Source organism: Eublepharis macularius, chromosome 16, assembly GCF_028583425.1.
Source record: "Eublepharis macularius isolate TG4126 chromosome 16, MPM_Emac_v1.0, whole genome shotgun sequence".
Lineage (NCBI taxonomy): Eukaryota > Metazoa > Chordata > Lepidosauria > Squamata > Eublepharidae > Eublepharis > Eublepharis macularius.
Genome location: NC_072805.1, coordinates 27,614,322 through 27,631,041, shown reverse-complemented (window position 1 = coordinate 27,631,041; position 16,720 = coordinate 27,614,322). Strand labels below are relative to the sequence as shown.

The window sequence follows — 16,720 nt, the reverse complement described above, 5'->3', positions numbered from 1 at the left end:
TGTATAGGTAATCAGATCCCCAATGACCAATAAGAAGTACTGGCCCCACCCACTTTCTACAAACACTTAGTGAGTGCCAAGAAAGGTGTCAATGGGAACCATGTTGGGAACCCTTTTTGTGTTCCATTCTTATGCCACTGATATGCAACCAACGCAAAAAAAAAGTATCAATTTAAATGGTAATCTTTCTGTGCAATTTTATTAGTATGGTTAGGTTAAAAGGATGACTGTTATTTTATGATGAATGGATAGAACCTGTGTCAGAAACTGGAATTTTGAAACCAAAATAGTGTGGCATTGAAATTCGGTAACATGCTTAGTTAATACCCACTCAAGGACAAAGGTGTATAATGGACCGAAACCGTGCATTTATTCCTATCTAATGCCTTGTCTCAGCTGAAGACTGAAAACCTTCAGGATGATTTTATACTTTCTGTCAGCCAGCCAAAAAGGCTTTTTATGGTTTACCAAGAATGTAAGTACAATAACTGAACTACCACATTGTGCATTTCTCTACAGAAGAAAGTTTATCTTTCAATTATGAAATATGTGATTGTGCAATAATATAACACAAGAAACAATTACAATGGAGGAGACATATACCAGAATTAGAATATATTTTTTTTCCAGTTGCACATTTATTATCATGTCACAAATAGTTTGTTCTTTCCTTTACCTTTTCCATCTTAGTTTTTCTTTCACCAAAAAAGAAAAAAGAAAAAACTGCTAATGCAACTATTATTATGAAGGATTTGCTCATCCCCCCCAAACTTGTAGAATTGACTTTCATTTAAATATTAGCAGATATAACTACAATCATTTCTTCTCCCAGAGAGACAGAAGAGGAATGTCACTGAGACATCTGTTTAAGCGTTTTAAGAAATTCAGTGTGTCGTTCCTTCAGTTCAAGAGCATGAGGAGTCGATCTTGAATCTGTCACTGCCAACGTTCATTTCATAAAATAATTGTTACTATTTGTCAGTGGCATAGCAATTTTCTTAAAGAACAAATTCTTTTACATCTCGTATTTTACTAATTTTCATGGAAATCCTAGGAGGTAGGCTATAATTAATCTCATGTCACCAATGAGGAATGGAGGATGAAAGACAGTAACTTGCTCAGAGCTCCACAGCATCTCAGTGAATGTTAGGAAGTTCTGCTTCCTGTCACACTTTAAGAAACAGGTTATAACTGGTTCATAGGAGATTGGAGTTTCTTGGAAGATCTGGACTCCACTCAGCAGATGGAGTGATCACAGCCCACTTATACTCTCTCAGCCCCACCCTACTTCACAGGGCTGTTGTGAGGATAAAAAAGAGGCCACTGGGATCCTTGGAGGAAAGGATGGGATAAAAATAAGATTATCTCTTATATATTATCCCTTTGCCAATTCCATCTCACCAATTCTGTCTTTAATTCAGGCTGAAATCAGATCTATAGGATGGATCTGACCAGATTTTCTGTTCAAACTGGACTCAATCACTTGTCCCCTTCTATCCATTGGTACGTCCATATAGGTATTCAGGATTTTAGGCAATCCCTTTACCCAGACCGTTGAGGCTCAAGCTGTATACCGAGATCTAACCTAACAAGGGATTGGATCAAAATGGGTAGCCATGTTAGTCTGTATGTAGCAATAGGAAAGAGCAAGAGTCCAGTAGTACCTATAAAACTAACACAATTTGTGGTAGGGTATGAGCTTTCATGAGTCATAGCTCAATGATATCTGAAGAAGCTCATACCTATCACAAATGTTGTTAGTCTTATAGGTGCTACTGGACTCTTGCTCTTTTCTATTAAGTGGTTGGATCAGGTAATAGGCGATATGAAAATGATGTTTGAAAGACATCTGCCTGAGACCCTGGAAAGGTGCTGCCACTCAGATTAGACAGTACTGACCTCAATAGACGAGTCATCTGACTCAATAGAAAGCAGCTTCATGTGTTCTGGTGTGACATCTTCAAGTCTCACAACATTCCCTCCTGACTGGGTCCTGTCTCATGTCTATTGGATCTAACTCCATTTGTGTTGTCCTTGACTCAAGCTCTTTAGACTGGCCTTCTCGATGAGGTCACGTTGATCTGTTTCTAGAAGCTGAAGAGAACTGCCCTCTTTATATTTGGATAGTGGCTGATCTCTGATATCACTGTTGCCTTGCTGCTATTGCACTGTGGAAGCAGTACAATAATTCATGAGAAGAAATGGGAAGGCTCTGAGAATGAAAACAGGCTGCAACATCCACACCATCTGATGAGATTGCACATCTTTGATTAAGTTTAAGAAAAGACATTTGCTAATTTTTTGGAAAATAACATGGGGTTGGAAAAGTGTGAAGTGGTAATATTTGTATTTCTGGCAAAAACGAGAATGGGCTTGAAGTTAAAAGAAAGTTGTTACTCTCCCCTCTCCCCATTCCGGCATTGAACAACTGCCAAATGGACATCTGTATGCTTATTACTCATAATTCAGAAATCTGAACACAGGGCTGCAGGCAATACCAGGCACCAATAAAAATGAAATGTTAGAACCTTGATTTCAGAGACCGAGTCCATACTTTATAACATCTGTTAGATGAAATTTGGTACGTTTGTTTACGGTATGCAAAAACAAAAATCAGATTGCTGCTAGAAAGCAAACAACTAATTCAAATTGCTCTGAAGTGATCTGGCAGGTGGAGTATCAACCATTTTGAAAATTATAATTTTAAATCAAAACCCTTAACGGAAAGGGTGATAAAGTTAACCCCCTAGGGCTGTTCCTTTAAAAAAACTCTTTGTTTTCAGTTTTGTACATCTTCATACTCCATGTATTTATTAATAATAATGAGATAAATTGCCTTGATATTTCACTTACCCCATATGAATTATGTTTTCTTTTTCCTGATCTGAAGTGTATCTGAAGGTACTGAGGCTATTTTTAACCCTACTTGTATTGAAATGTACATATGGGGTGGAATTGATCACATTATATATTCAAGTTTTACCCTGGTGTCTTCGTTGCCATTCCTCCTGTACTGCCAAAGGTAAATACTTAGAGAAGGACAATGTTGTTTTCCCCCTTTCGAGTTGGTATCATGCACAATAAAAAATCCCTGATACATTTTGTGATTCATTTGACCCCCACACTGATGGTACATATGTGTTGTTAAGTTGCAACTAACTTATGCTGGCCCTAGCAAGGGAGTTGCAAGGGAAGTAAAAAGCAGATGTATTTTGCCATTACCTTCCTCTGCACAGTCTTCCTGGCTGGTCTCCATCTGAGTACCGACCCTGCTTAACTTCCAAGATCAGGTGAGATCAGGTCATACCATGCTGCTTTCCATCTTCCACACTGAGTTATAAAAGTATATTTTTGTTCTTATGAAGATTTTTTAAATGTTCATTTTATAGCACTCACACACACACACACACACACACACAAGCATACATTTGTCCATTGGAAGCACCTCTCTGCCTAAATGCTAGATGGGTGGCTGAGCTTCTCTAAAATGTAGAATATTTGGAAGTGATAAAATTACTGCCATTCTGAATTACTTAAGCCAGTTGCAGCAGCAGACAACTATTTATTTATTTATTTATTTATTTATTTATTTATTTATTTATTTATTTATTTATTTATTTATCATTTCGATTTATAAACCACCCAACCTCAGGGGCTCTGGGCAGTGAACAACAGTTAAAATCAAGAAAAACAAGAAAACAATAATTCTAAAATCAACATACAATAAGCAATAATAAAATTAATTAACCAAGTACATTAAAGTGCAATGGTGGGGAGAACCTCCCACCCCAAATGTGGGAGGCTGACATGGCACTGCCCCCTTCAGCCACTGAACACCTGGCAGAACAGTCCTGTCTTACAAGCCCGGCGGAATGATAATATGTCCCGCTGGGCCCAGGTTCAATTTCAGCCTGCTGTGTTTCAACCATGCTGTCACAGCCTCCAGAGCTCTGGCCAGATTGTCCGGGGCCATGTCTGGCTGGCCATCCATCAACAGAAAAAGCTGGGTGTCATCCACATATTGATAACTAGGAAATATGGTGCACGAGTCTCAAGTTCCTCTCCATGGGTTTTGAATAATTTCCGCCAGACACATTACTTGTCCCCTGAAACAACAAGGCAGTGATGTCATAAGGTACATTAGAGTGAGAGGGGCATTACCACAACTGTCTCCAAAGCCATACAGCACAGCAGAAATATGGATCAGGGCCTTGGATGTCCCCCCATTATTTTCAATGCTCCATTAGAAAAAAAGAATTCTAAAATCTTACCCATTTTTTTTTTAAAAAAATCAATGCTCAGTATGTGCTAACAAAGTAGAAAAGTCTAATATCAAAATATTCTGCTGGTATTCTACCAAACAGATAAGTATATTAGGAAGGGCTGTTTTATTAGTAGGTGCAAATTAGGTGCACAGCAGCAAGTGACAGACAGATGCAGGAAGAAATGACTAAATCATGGGCTTTAGAAATAGTCCCCAAAGAAGACCTGCAAAGGAGCGCTGCAAGATAATGGCTGGCAGAGTTATCAAAGTACAGAAAACGGGAAGAAGGGAAATGTTCATTCATACCCACAAACATGGCCACGCTGCAGACAGTACTATTTCAAAATGGGAAATGTATGGATCGCCTTGATGTCTCTCATTGAAAGTCCAGCTCCCAGCCATAAGCCGGAGCATCATTTGTGCCTGGGTGAGAGGGAGGCAGGATGATGCTTGGGATTTTATTTATTTTATTTATATTTACATTATTTACAGTCCAACTTTCTCACTGAGACTCAAGGCGGATTATACAATGGGAGTCAGTACAGTCCATTTCAAAGTCATTTCAATAAACCATGCGATTGGATATATAAATGCAAGTTTACAACGCTTTAAAACTAGCAGATATCTCATACAGACATTCTAAACAGAGCATAAGCAATGCTAAGACTGATATATTTAGCAACATATAAACTGTCCGGTAGGATCATACTTACAGTTTATTGTCCCTATCCCTTTACTTACACATCACTTTGGGACCACTTTCCTCCTAGCCCTCCTCTCCGAATCAAAAGCCCTCTTGAATAATTCAGTGTTGCATTGTTTGCAGAAAGCCAGAAGAGTAGGAGGTTTCCTGACATCTTCAGGTAGGCCATTCCATAAGGTAGGGGCCACCACAGAGAAGGCACATGCATGGGCCGCTATTGGTTTATCCCATGTGCAAGGTGGCACCTGCAGAAACCATTACTGGCTGTCTTCCCAGCCAGGTGATTTTTAAAGCAACTTTTGACAGCCTGGGATTGGCCGGGAAAGGAGTCTTTGAACCTGAGGGCTTCATGGTCAATGATCCATGCTGAAAAGGAGGAAGTGGCCTTTATGAGAGGCATTCAATAACTATCACCCACCAAAGAATCAGGACCAATTGCAGCTGGAGCTGGGGAAAAAAAAACAGTGGAGGAGGGGATGGAAGAAACTGAAATTCACTTGAGCTAAAAGCACCAAAGTCATTCTTTCAAACATCTCCACTGCTAAGCTGCTCTACTCAAGCACACCTCACCTGAGCAGCTGCCTCCTTCTGTGGAATTCTGGTCCCTGTAGCACAGGTAAGGGAAGGGCTGCAGCAACTATGGCTGAGATGCATTGTATGCCAGAGGGAGTTAGAAGCTGTTGCAACCCTCCCTCCTTTTACTTAGAAGGATGGCCGGATGCTCCAGCTCTGGCTTTGAAATAGTAAGACATATTTTAAGATGTTAGGATAACTATTAGTTCAGTGTAGCCATCACAACTGGCTGCTGGTGGGAAGGGGTGCGCACACACACACACACACACACCCAAATCTAGATAACCTGGCTCTGAATTTCAGGGATAAAAAAAAAATAGTTATCCCTGAAATCCAGGTCAGATTCTCTGATCCAAGTTAGGGAATCCCAGATTAAACCAGTGGGCCTGGGGTTTTTTAGTTGGGATTTAGGAATCCATTCACTCTGCCACTCTGAGCCTTGAGATTTGGGGTCAAAGCAATCATGAGACATGACCACAGCATTAGAGGATAAAGACTAAGTATGAGTAGCTCCCCCGCCCTCCCAAGGCTGAACTATGAGGGGATTTTTCATCAGAGAAGTTGTGGGGGAAATAAATAAGTCCCTTTTCCACTGCTGCATAGCCTAGAGCCGCCAGCTAATGCTGGCAACCCCTGGGGGGGGGGGGTGCACAGGGTAGAGTCCGGATGTTCAGAATTGCACAGATGCTGCCGTCATTTCTGCTGTGAAGCTAGAATTGATATCACTGCACTGGGGAAACGCTCTAGGATTCACCCCAAATGGCACTACCATAGAGTTCTAGGTGATTTGGAGAGCATTGGTCTGATACGGTGATATCACTTCTGGGTTCATGCTGCTACTCCACAGAGCAGCAACAGAAACCTGGGGAGCTGGAGACCTGATACTGCTAGCACAGCTCCCATTCATGTGTGCGCATGGGGAGGGGGTGCATTTTCTCGTTAGGGCAAAAGATGTGAGGTGGTCCAACTAAACACCAACATCACAAGTAGTTAAACTTTTGTGTTTACTTTTGAGTTTTTTGCCTACACAGATATGGGGGGAGCGGACTATAAATAAAATAAGATAACACCATGACATCTATTTGAGTTAGGTGGAGTACAAGCCTACCGTGCTCAAAATTACCTCCCCAGTCTCAGGAGACAGGACTGTCTGAGCAATCAGAGGATTATGCAAACCCCGAAGTACAACACCCTCATTGCTATTCAACCAATCTGACGGGCAATAATCAAACAGATCGCTCAATTCACAGAGGTTCAGAAGTAATTACACAGTAACTATTAGTTATGACTCAGGAATAAGCTGCAAAGCAATGCAATACTCAACTTAATTACATGAAAAGGAAGGGAGAGATTGCATAAAAAAGTTTTTCCAATGCTTTCCTTGGAGACCCTGAGCAAGCAATGTCTTTGTGCGTTCTGTGCTTATTTTGAGCACATTTAAATGGTAATGAACTTGCAAACCAGGGAAATATATTTAGGAAATGTTTGCCTGTTTGGAGTGGTAGGACGAAGGCAAATGGTACTGAGACCATCCAACTTTTTCTTCGGGTGGGGGACACTATTTTTTGTACCTATTCACAGCTGTTTGGCTGGATTCAGCCATCTCTCACACCCAGTTCCCCTTCTGAGTACAGCCTTTGTTTAACTTGCTTGTTGTGATGCCTGATACAACCTTTTGGGGGTGGGGGGGATAACAGGGGATCCCACCTTCTTTTTACTCTCACAGGAAAACTAGTTTGATCCAGCCCATTGTGTTTCCTATCTGTTATGGCTTCAGTATCGTTTCCCCCTTTCCCAAATGCTCCCAACCAATCAGGGATCATATAGGGAACATGATAACATCACAGTGCCAAACAGTTAATTAGATTTAACTGTGTGCTGGCATCACTGACAGAAAATGAAGCTTATTTAGACTGAGGTTGAAACTTCCCAGACTGGTTACATGAGTGATCTTAGTAAGGCCTGAGCATCATCTCTCTGGGCCTCGTACAAACTTGTAGCATGGACTCCCCTTCTTGTCCCATACATACCCTCTCATGAACCTTGAAAGAAATATAAATTTATTTTATTTCTGAACTCTAACCATACTTGAGTCCCAGGAGGAGCATGATATTTTCATCACTAAAAATTATTCTAATGGCAGCTTCCAGTAGGAAATATCAAAATGCAAAAACAATCAAACCTAATAAAACAACAAATAGGGGATTGATGAGGCCATTTCTGGTAGGGAAAAAGGAAACAAGGGAAAGCCTTAACCTCTCCAATGACCATCCCACATGCTTAAAGGCTGAGGGATCTTCATTTCTACTCATGTCTGAAGAAGAGAGCTCTGACTCTCAAAAGTTTATACTCTGAATTTTTTTTTTTGGTCTCCAAGGTGCCACTGAATCCTACTATTCTACTGCAGACCAACATGGCTACCCACTAAAACCACTCCACATGCTGTGGACCTAGTCAGAATCAGACCTGGTTTGCCTGATAATTGCACACCTTCTGGGAGCTCCAATCACAATACTTCCAGCTTCTAATAACGTTTCACCTTCAGAAGGCATCGCATTCCAGAATAAGTGGTTAATTTGGGTTACTTATAGAATAACTAGCTTGAAACCCATGCTTTGCTACAGTATTTAACTACTTTAACTCCAGTTATAATACTTACGGGTATGTAACATTTTTTTAAAGTTGGTTTTGTAGTATAATAGCATGAACGTTTAAAAACTCAGTTGCCGTACTCACTTTTATATAAAATCCATATTCAGGAGTCCTGTACCATCTTTCTTCAACTGTCTGCAATTTCCTTGACCTGATTTTTACCTCAGAACACAGACTTCCACAGCTGACCAATCAGAGATGAGGGGGTGCAAGCAAGCAAGCAGGAGCCTGCCAGTCACACAGGAAAGGCAGGCCCCACAGGGAGATTGGCAACCCTAGTGAACTTCCAGGGGAAGACTGGGAGGTGCATTTGACCACAGGACACATTCAATGACTCCCAATAGCAACTGCGGACTATTTAGAATGTGGGGGGTGAGGACAAATCAGGCTACATATGCAAATGACCTTGAAAGGCTGGTCCAATCAGAGAAGAATGGCTGAGCTTGCAGTGGGTGGGGGTGCAAGCAGGCAGCAGCTGTATCCCTTTGGGAAAATACATTTTACCCTTTTTTACCAACTTGGGGGCAGGGATTTCATAAAATATCTTCTTAGTGGGTGTTTCCATCATGAAAGGAATGGTCTCCCCAAATCTCATGTTTCTTGATCCAGGAGTTTAGGCTGGGAGTTGATGAGTTAGTTAGTACACTTGTCTTTATGTATACAGATGATATATCACCGGTAGAGATCCCAACACACTGCAGGGCCTACTCAATGGCCAGATGTAACATCTTTCCATCTGCGGTAACAGAAGGCCGGTACAAAAAAGTACCATTGATAAGAGAGGCTCTGCCCTTGTGGGTCAGGGAACATAGAATCGATTGATCACGTATTATTGAACAGTAGGTTCTATGAGGACAGCAGAATAAAGCTTATCTACTCCTTATTAAAGAGGTTTTATGGGCTTACAGATGAGAGAATATGCCAAAAGGCTGGGAACTTATGAGAATGAGTGTCTTTTTACTTTGATTTTAATCTCTATACAGAAAGTGGGGAATTTTAAAGTAAATCTTGTAAATAGGTTTTAATGTATGTTTATAGCTTGGATTTTATATTTATTCTGTTACTCTGGTTTTACTGTAGAGACTTGTGCTGGTTATATACCGAATTAAATAAATATGAATATACAGATGCTATAGGGCTGTGAGTGTGTGTATAAAGTGATGTCCAGTCAAAGCCATCTTATGGGAATCCTGGAGGGTTTTCAAGGCAAGAGACCAGCAGAGAGTATTTGCCATTGCCTGCTACTGTGTAGCAACCCTGGACTTCCTTGTGGTCTCCCATCAATGTACTAACCAGAGACAACCCTACTTAGCTTCCAAGATCATATGAGATCATGCTAGTTTGGGTCATCTAGATTAGGGCGAGGTCAGGGCCACAGGGTTAGGTATCATATTTTCAGTACTGTAGCTTTCCCCTGTTAAGTATGACATCCATATAAACCTCTTCAGCCTTACCTCCCTTTATCACCAAATTTGTCATAGAATAATGTATTTTTACAAATGAGTATTGTTGCTCAGTTTTTTTCACCCTAGATTAAAGATTTGTTGGGGGAATGGGTGACATCAAACAGTACAGCATAAAGTCAAGCAATCACCCAGAGAGGTTATCTTGTTCAATTCCCCAGATACAATCTTGACAAATATGTGCTATGTGGAAATATTAACACTGCAACTAGATACACTTACAAAAAGCAAATAGGCCTATGGACCAGACTATCATTTTATGGGAAATTTTAGTCTGTCTCCATTTGCCTCTATCTGGGTCTCTTCTCTAGTAAAACAGCATTCATGCTCGTCTCCAGTGGCATCAGAATGGATATGAGAATGTACTGGAAGCAATGCACAAATGATTGATGGCCACAGTTCCTAATCCAAGAAGCAGGAACATGCAGATCGTTTTTACTGTCTCAGGATACAAACACTTAATACGCTACATGGATATTTGGAGGTACAGGGCTTACACTTCGTGCAGGGTCAGCATCTGTAAGTTTGCTTATGTGAAACAAATATATAATTCTTTACTTTCACATCATTTCTGTGTCCTTGTATCAATTTTTCTCCAAATAATAAGTACATTTTATTTGTGTGCCACTGTATCAGCATTAACATATAATTGATGTCTGTTTATAGGTATTAGATGCATTGTGTGTGTGTGTAAACATCATGAACAATACAAATGAATCTATAAAACCTCAGCGAAAAGCAGAAAACTGAAATCACTGACAAAAATATAGACGCAAAAATAAACAAAATCGGAAAGATTTGCTTGTCCTTATAACTCCGTATGGCAATCGCCCAAATAAAACAAAACTCAGTTTCATTGTTTCATGAAGTGCACAATTAGTCATCTAGGGATATCCTCTCATTGGAGATTTTCAAACACACTGTGTTCTTCTCTGGTGTTTAGTAAATTAATTTTTTAAATGAATTCTCATGAAATTTCTTATTCTAATAACTTTAGGTTGAATGTTTATATTTCAGATGAAAGACAAACATTTTGGGGCCAGTCACAAGAGGCATGAATAATTTCTTCAGAAGCTTATCTAATTAATTACATCCCTCTGTAATGTCTATAAAAGTTGATCTGCCATCATTCCATTAATTTAGATAAAAGGAAATCTTTAGTGTTTAAATGTGACACTTGGCACTGAGAATTCAATGCCTTCATTGTTTACATACTTTTTTTTTTCTTTATGAAGTTCAGATAAAGATGATGTGTTTGAAAGGTTTGAATATACAGTATGTGTGCAACTGTATCTCCCACACACATGGGAGAAGGGCATTATTGTCCTGTGTTAAATATACCAGTGAAGAGAATTAATTGCATGATTCAAGTAATAAATTGTGGAATCTGATAATAAATTGCCTTTATTATTTGCCCAGTTTTCATTCTTTGTCATGGTCAGCCTCCAAGATGAAATAATTGCTGAGTTCCTCATATATATGAAAGGGAAAAGAAAGGGGGCCTTGTAAGTTTGAATTTCTCCTGGTGTCTCCTGGGAACCACTCAGAGTTGGAAAGGAAAAGTTTCTGGTTTCACACATTGGATCACTCTTTCTTTGCATGAATTCAGAGCTCGGTAGAGGACACACCCAACACAGACAGATCTAGTACAATCTTGCTACAAAATTTAATCTGCTTATATCGAATTCAGGAAACTCTGAGAAGCTTCTGAGAAAGGTCAAAATTAACTTGAACAGTTTGAAACCAATTGTCCCAATAGTTTAAAAGGCAAAGGTCCTCCAGCTGGTGGGCGCCATCACAGTTGTACTTTGAGGCAGAAGTCCTGGGCCCCAACTCGTGTGCACAGATGGGATTTCCCCAAGCAGGAACTTTCACATGTGAAGTATGCATTACCATCTAAAGGAATTCCCTCATAAAACCATCAATTCCAGAGTCTAAATTACCACGTGCTCAATGTATTCTCTTTTTTCTTGGTGATAGCCCAGGCAAGCCTGATCTAGCCAGATCTTGGAAGCTAAGCAAGATTGACCTTGTTTAGTATTTGGATGGGAGACCTCCAACGGAGACCAGGATTGCAGAGGCATCCATAGCAAACCACCTCTGTTACTATCTTGCCTTGAAAACCCCAGGAAGGCTCATCGTAGGTCAGCTATGACTTGATGGCATTCTCCACCACCACCACATGCCAGCATAGCACCTAGTTAGCTCCTTGTGCATTCCCCCTCCTCTCGGGATTGTTCTGAAAATCTGCTTATTTTTGCCTGCAACAATTATGCTCTTCTTCGCCTTTCTTATAAAATCTGATTAGAACACCTCTGTTGGGTTTTATTCATTTTTTTCTCTTATTTTTTGCAAAGCTGAAATGTGAGATGAGTAGTCAAGCCAGCTAATAGAGTAAAATGGCAAAGATAAGCAAATAAATAAATCCTGGTTGTTTACGGCTTCGGTTCCTCATGCAGAATGTTCCTTATCAATAAAACAATGCAAACTTCATCTGAAAAAAAATCTACCAATTTAGTCCAAGAAGGTCTTCATCAAGCTAATCTCTGGCAAACGCTGTTTGCAATAGGGATTTATTTGCTGTCTTTCCCCTTTTGTGAAATGCTGTCTGTTGTCCTTTTATCTCCCCCTGCTCCCCACCCTTCCAACAGTGGATAAAGCAGCCCAATTATTATAGAGAGGAGAACAGGCACAGCGAGCTTTCTGCATGGATGTGTCTATCTACCTCAGGTCACTGATGACACTGGTATGAAATGAAGTATGCTTACCTCTCTTTTTTTCGCATGGTGTTTTCCTTCTTGTAGAAAACCCCAGTCAAATATCCCGAGTGCCTGTTGCTATCAAAGTTCTCGATGTAAACGACAATGCTCCTGAACTGGCATCAGGGGATCAAGCCTACCTGTGTGAAAACGGAAAATCTGGAAAAGTAAGTATCCCTTTGTGTTGTAGATCCTGAAGTTATCTCTAAATCTACTTTTCTGACAACCAATGATTTGTAAATTTCCTCAGATTCTTCTAGATATTAGCTCTGTTTGCACAATTCATGGAGGGATATCAACACAGAAAGGTGAGACAGAACTGTACCTGCCAGTTCTGACTTGTGCCTTCCCATCACTGGGTTAGATACAGCCAGTTTTTTTCATTCAATCTTGCCCAATTCCTCTCCTTAATACATCCTGTGATCCACACCATAGCCCTTTTTTTAGCAGTTGAAAGGGATCCTTCCTTCCTTTTTCACCAGCAGAAAATCTGATTGGAGCCTGCCCATTCTTCTAGTGGTCTGAATACAACAAGTGAGCACGCAACACATATGTGTTAGGTCTTTCAATGTGATGGGGGACCTGTGAACTCTATCCTGACCTTCCGTGGACTATTTGGATTGTAGGAGGGGGGCAGCGGCTTCAATTCCTTTCTTCTTGTCCAGATGTTCATATTCCTAGATAGGTATAGAGCTATCCTATAAACCATATACACTCAGATTGTGCATATACCCCATTTTATCACTCATTTGTATATGCTGCTCACAAAAGATCCATTTATATTTGGGAAAGTAATATTGACACACTCTCTACTTGTTCTTTTATTTGCACGAGCTCTTATTTAATATACACAGGCCTTTTTTTCTGCCGGAATGCACCGGAATGGCATTCCGGCAGCTCTGCAAAGTAGTCATGTGTTCAGGTGGCCCTGACCAGCTTGCAAGGGAAAGGAGCTCTTTAACCCCCATTCTTCAGCTGCATCGGGGAAGTACCCCCCACCAGCTCAAGAACGGGAGTTAAAAGAGCTCCTTTCTGCTTGGCAAGCTGTGGGAAACGAGCTCTTTAATCTCTACACTTCAGCTGGTCAAGGGAAGTCCCAAATAGGCTTTCAACTGCAGCTGAGAGGAGGGGGATTCCCCCCTCCCAGCTGATGCCTTCCTCCCTCCCTCCCTCCCTCCCTCCCTTTCTCTTTCTTTCTTTCCATGCCCATCCTTCTTTCTTCCTTTTCTTTCCTTCCTTTCTTTATGCCATTTTTGTTATTTAAATCACTCCAATTTATAGAGGTTAATTCATACACATGTCCTCACCTGGATAGTCCAGGCAAGCCTGATCTCATCAGGTCTCAGAAGCTAAGCAGGGTCAATATTGGTTAGTAATTGGATTGGAAACTCCAACGAAGTCTGTTGCAGAGGCAGGCAATGGCAAACCACCTGTTCGTCTCTTGCCAGGAAAACTCCACCTGATGATGCCCTAAATCAGGTATGACTTGACAGCACTCTCCACCACCAGAAATGCATACACATATACCATTGATGATGGAAATTGCTGTCAAGTTGCAGCCACCTTATGGTGATGCTAGAGGATTTTCAAGGTGGATTTTGCTGGTGGTCTCCCATCCATCTGCTTAGCTTCCAAGGTCTGATGAGACCAGGCTAGCCCAGGTCATCCTGATCCAAAAGCCATTTCTGCAAAGCTGTAACAATAATAATTTAAAAAAAAACATAGTGGGAAGTCTATTCAAAGATCTCCTGCTGTCACTAGAAGCAGAATTGGCAGTGTCATAGGAAGACAGCCGAAGAACATAGGGGCTTGGTTAGCTGGAGTCAGGGCTATAACCCTGCCAGTGTCTCTCCATAGTGTGACAGCCTGATAGGCTTCCCATGATTTGTGGCATAATTGCCAGAATGGCTGGTTGTCAGTCTTCTAGTTCTGTACTAGCACTGAAAGACGGGATCCATTCACAGGCCAAGTTTCTTAATGTGCCTCCTGTTCAACAGAATTTGTAGGATCTCAACAATTCACATATTCTTAATGAGGAGAGGATAAGGAAGGAATGAAAATGGCATAAGGTATAGGTTTTGTCTGAAAGCACTACAACCCCCGCAAAAGGAGAGAGAGGGATTGAGCAAGCCACAGACATATGGCTCAGTCATGTAGTGAGTCAGGCCATTTGGCCCATTTAGTGCATATATTTCTACTCTGACTGGCATCAGCTCTCCAGGGTCTCAATCAGTGACAAGTCCTTCTTGCAACCTGAGATCTTTGAAATGAAGATGCAGTAGATTGCATCTGCCCGTGGAGCCTATGTGCTCCGCAACTGAACCCTTTCCTTGAGAGATTTTGGCTGCCGCCTTTATCATGGGCATTTGAATCCACAAATCTCTGCTTCACCTATAATTTTTTAAAAAGTCAAATTTGGGTGAGGCTGAGTGATATAAACAGGACCCCAATCTTCTAGGAAGTAGTACCACAGAAATGAACAGAACTGTTTGTATTATCCAGCTTGTGAAGACACTGAGTGATGGAAATCCACAGCTTTGTAGCTACCTAATTTATTTCTGGGTAGTGACATTTTAATTTAAATAAACAGCAGCTGACAGCATGACACTAGAGTTGTTAATCCAGCTATTCTTGTGCCTCATGGGTGTTTGGCATTAAATTCACCATTTACCAAAGCAGTTTACCTGACAACAGATCATCCAAAGGCCTGAAAAGTAAAAGAGCATGCATACTTGCCCTCCTCCAGAAGCCATGTAATGTTGAGGCAGTTAAGAATCATTTAATTTGGAAGGAGCAGAAGAAAACACACAGGGAGAGAGGAAATGGACCTAGTCAACCCCAATGAATTGTAGCATCTTTGAATCATGGGTGCCATAAAGCCACCCATTACATCAGGAACATGTGTGTATTTGCCAAATGCACTTATTCCCACATTGTTGCTTTAGTTCACAGCTACAGAGTTCCTGTTTAGCTAGCCTGAGAATTCAGCTACAGGATAATTAGGTTTGCCATCCCCCTTCCTGGGCAGCAGAATCCCCATCCTCACTGGCCTCCCCATAGCCCTGCTCACCTGGCTGGTGGGAGGAGAGGCCGTAGGGTGGGAAGAAGCACATGCCCATGCCCATGCTCCCCTGTCATGGGCAGTGGAGGAATCGCAGTGGCCTTGGGGGCAGTTTTCACTCAGCTTGGCTTCAGCATGCATTGGGATTCCTCCGCTGCACCATAAAATGTCATTTTCTGGTGTGACGGTGGAGAACGCTATGCATGCACATGGAGATCAGCACTCTGCTGTCCCCTAGCCCTTTGTACCCCTGCTTTGGCCCCTGGGGACCCTAGCAACCCTGAAAATGTGTTTTACCACTAACAACAACAACAACAACAACAACAACATTTGATTTATATATTGCCCTTCAGGACAATTTAATGCCCACTCAAAGCGGTTTACAAAGTGTGAAATTATTATCCTCACAACAATCACTCTGTGAGGTGGTTGGGGCTGAGAGATCTCAGAGAGCTGTGACTGACCCAAGGTCACCCAGGTGGCTTTAAATAGAGGAGTGGGGAATCAAACCCGGTTCTCCAGATTAGAGTCCTGCTACTCTTAACCACTACATCAAACTGGCTCATTAGATTTCTGAAGATCGGGGCTATATGAATAGAAAGTTACTTTGTATTGTCGAAGGCTTTCACGGCCGGAGAACGATGGTTGTTGTGGGTTTTCCGGGCTGTATTGCCGTGGTCTTGGCATTGTAGTTCCTGACGTTTCGCCAGCAGCTGTGGCTGGCATCTTCAGAGGTGTAGCACCAAAAGACAGAGATCTCTCAGTGTCACAGTGTGGAAAAGATGTAGGTCATTTGTATCTACTCAGGAGGGGTGGGGTTGAGCTGAGTCATCCTGTAAGAGTTTCCCAGGGTGTGGAATGCTAATGGCGGGAGGCTTCACTGTATCCTGAGGAGGTTCTTTTGCATATGGATTGGTACTTGATGTGCTAATCTTCTCTGCAGGGCTATTGTCAAGGATAGAATGTTTTGTTAGCCTGGTGTTTTTCAGAACTGGCAACCATGCTCGGTTCATTCTTAAGGTTTCTTCTTTCCTGTTGAAGTTTTGCTTATGCTTGTGAATTTCAATGGCTTCCCTGTGCAGTCTGACAAAGTAGTTGGAAGTGTTGTCCAGTATTTTGGTGTCCTGGAATAAGATACTGTGCCCTGTTTGAGTTAGGCTATGTTCAGCCACTGCTGATTTTTCAGGTTGTCCAAGTCTGCAGTGTCTTTCATGTTCTTTTATTCTTGTCTGGATGCTACGCTTT

General features: G+C 41.4%; 1 protein-coding gene across 1 annotated transcript in view; it reads left to right on the top strand.

Annotated features, from left to right (window-relative positions):
- Positions 1 to 16,720, top strand: part of CDH8 (cadherin 8) — a 348,996-nt gene that overhangs the window by 282,431 nt on the left and 49,845 nt on the right. The window contains exon 8 of the mRNA XM_055000337.1: positions 12,460 to 12,581. Coding sequence (XP_054856312.1) covers positions 12,460 to 12,581 — 122 coding nt within the window. The remainder of the gene's footprint in view (positions 1 to 12,459; positions 12,582 to 16,720) is intronic.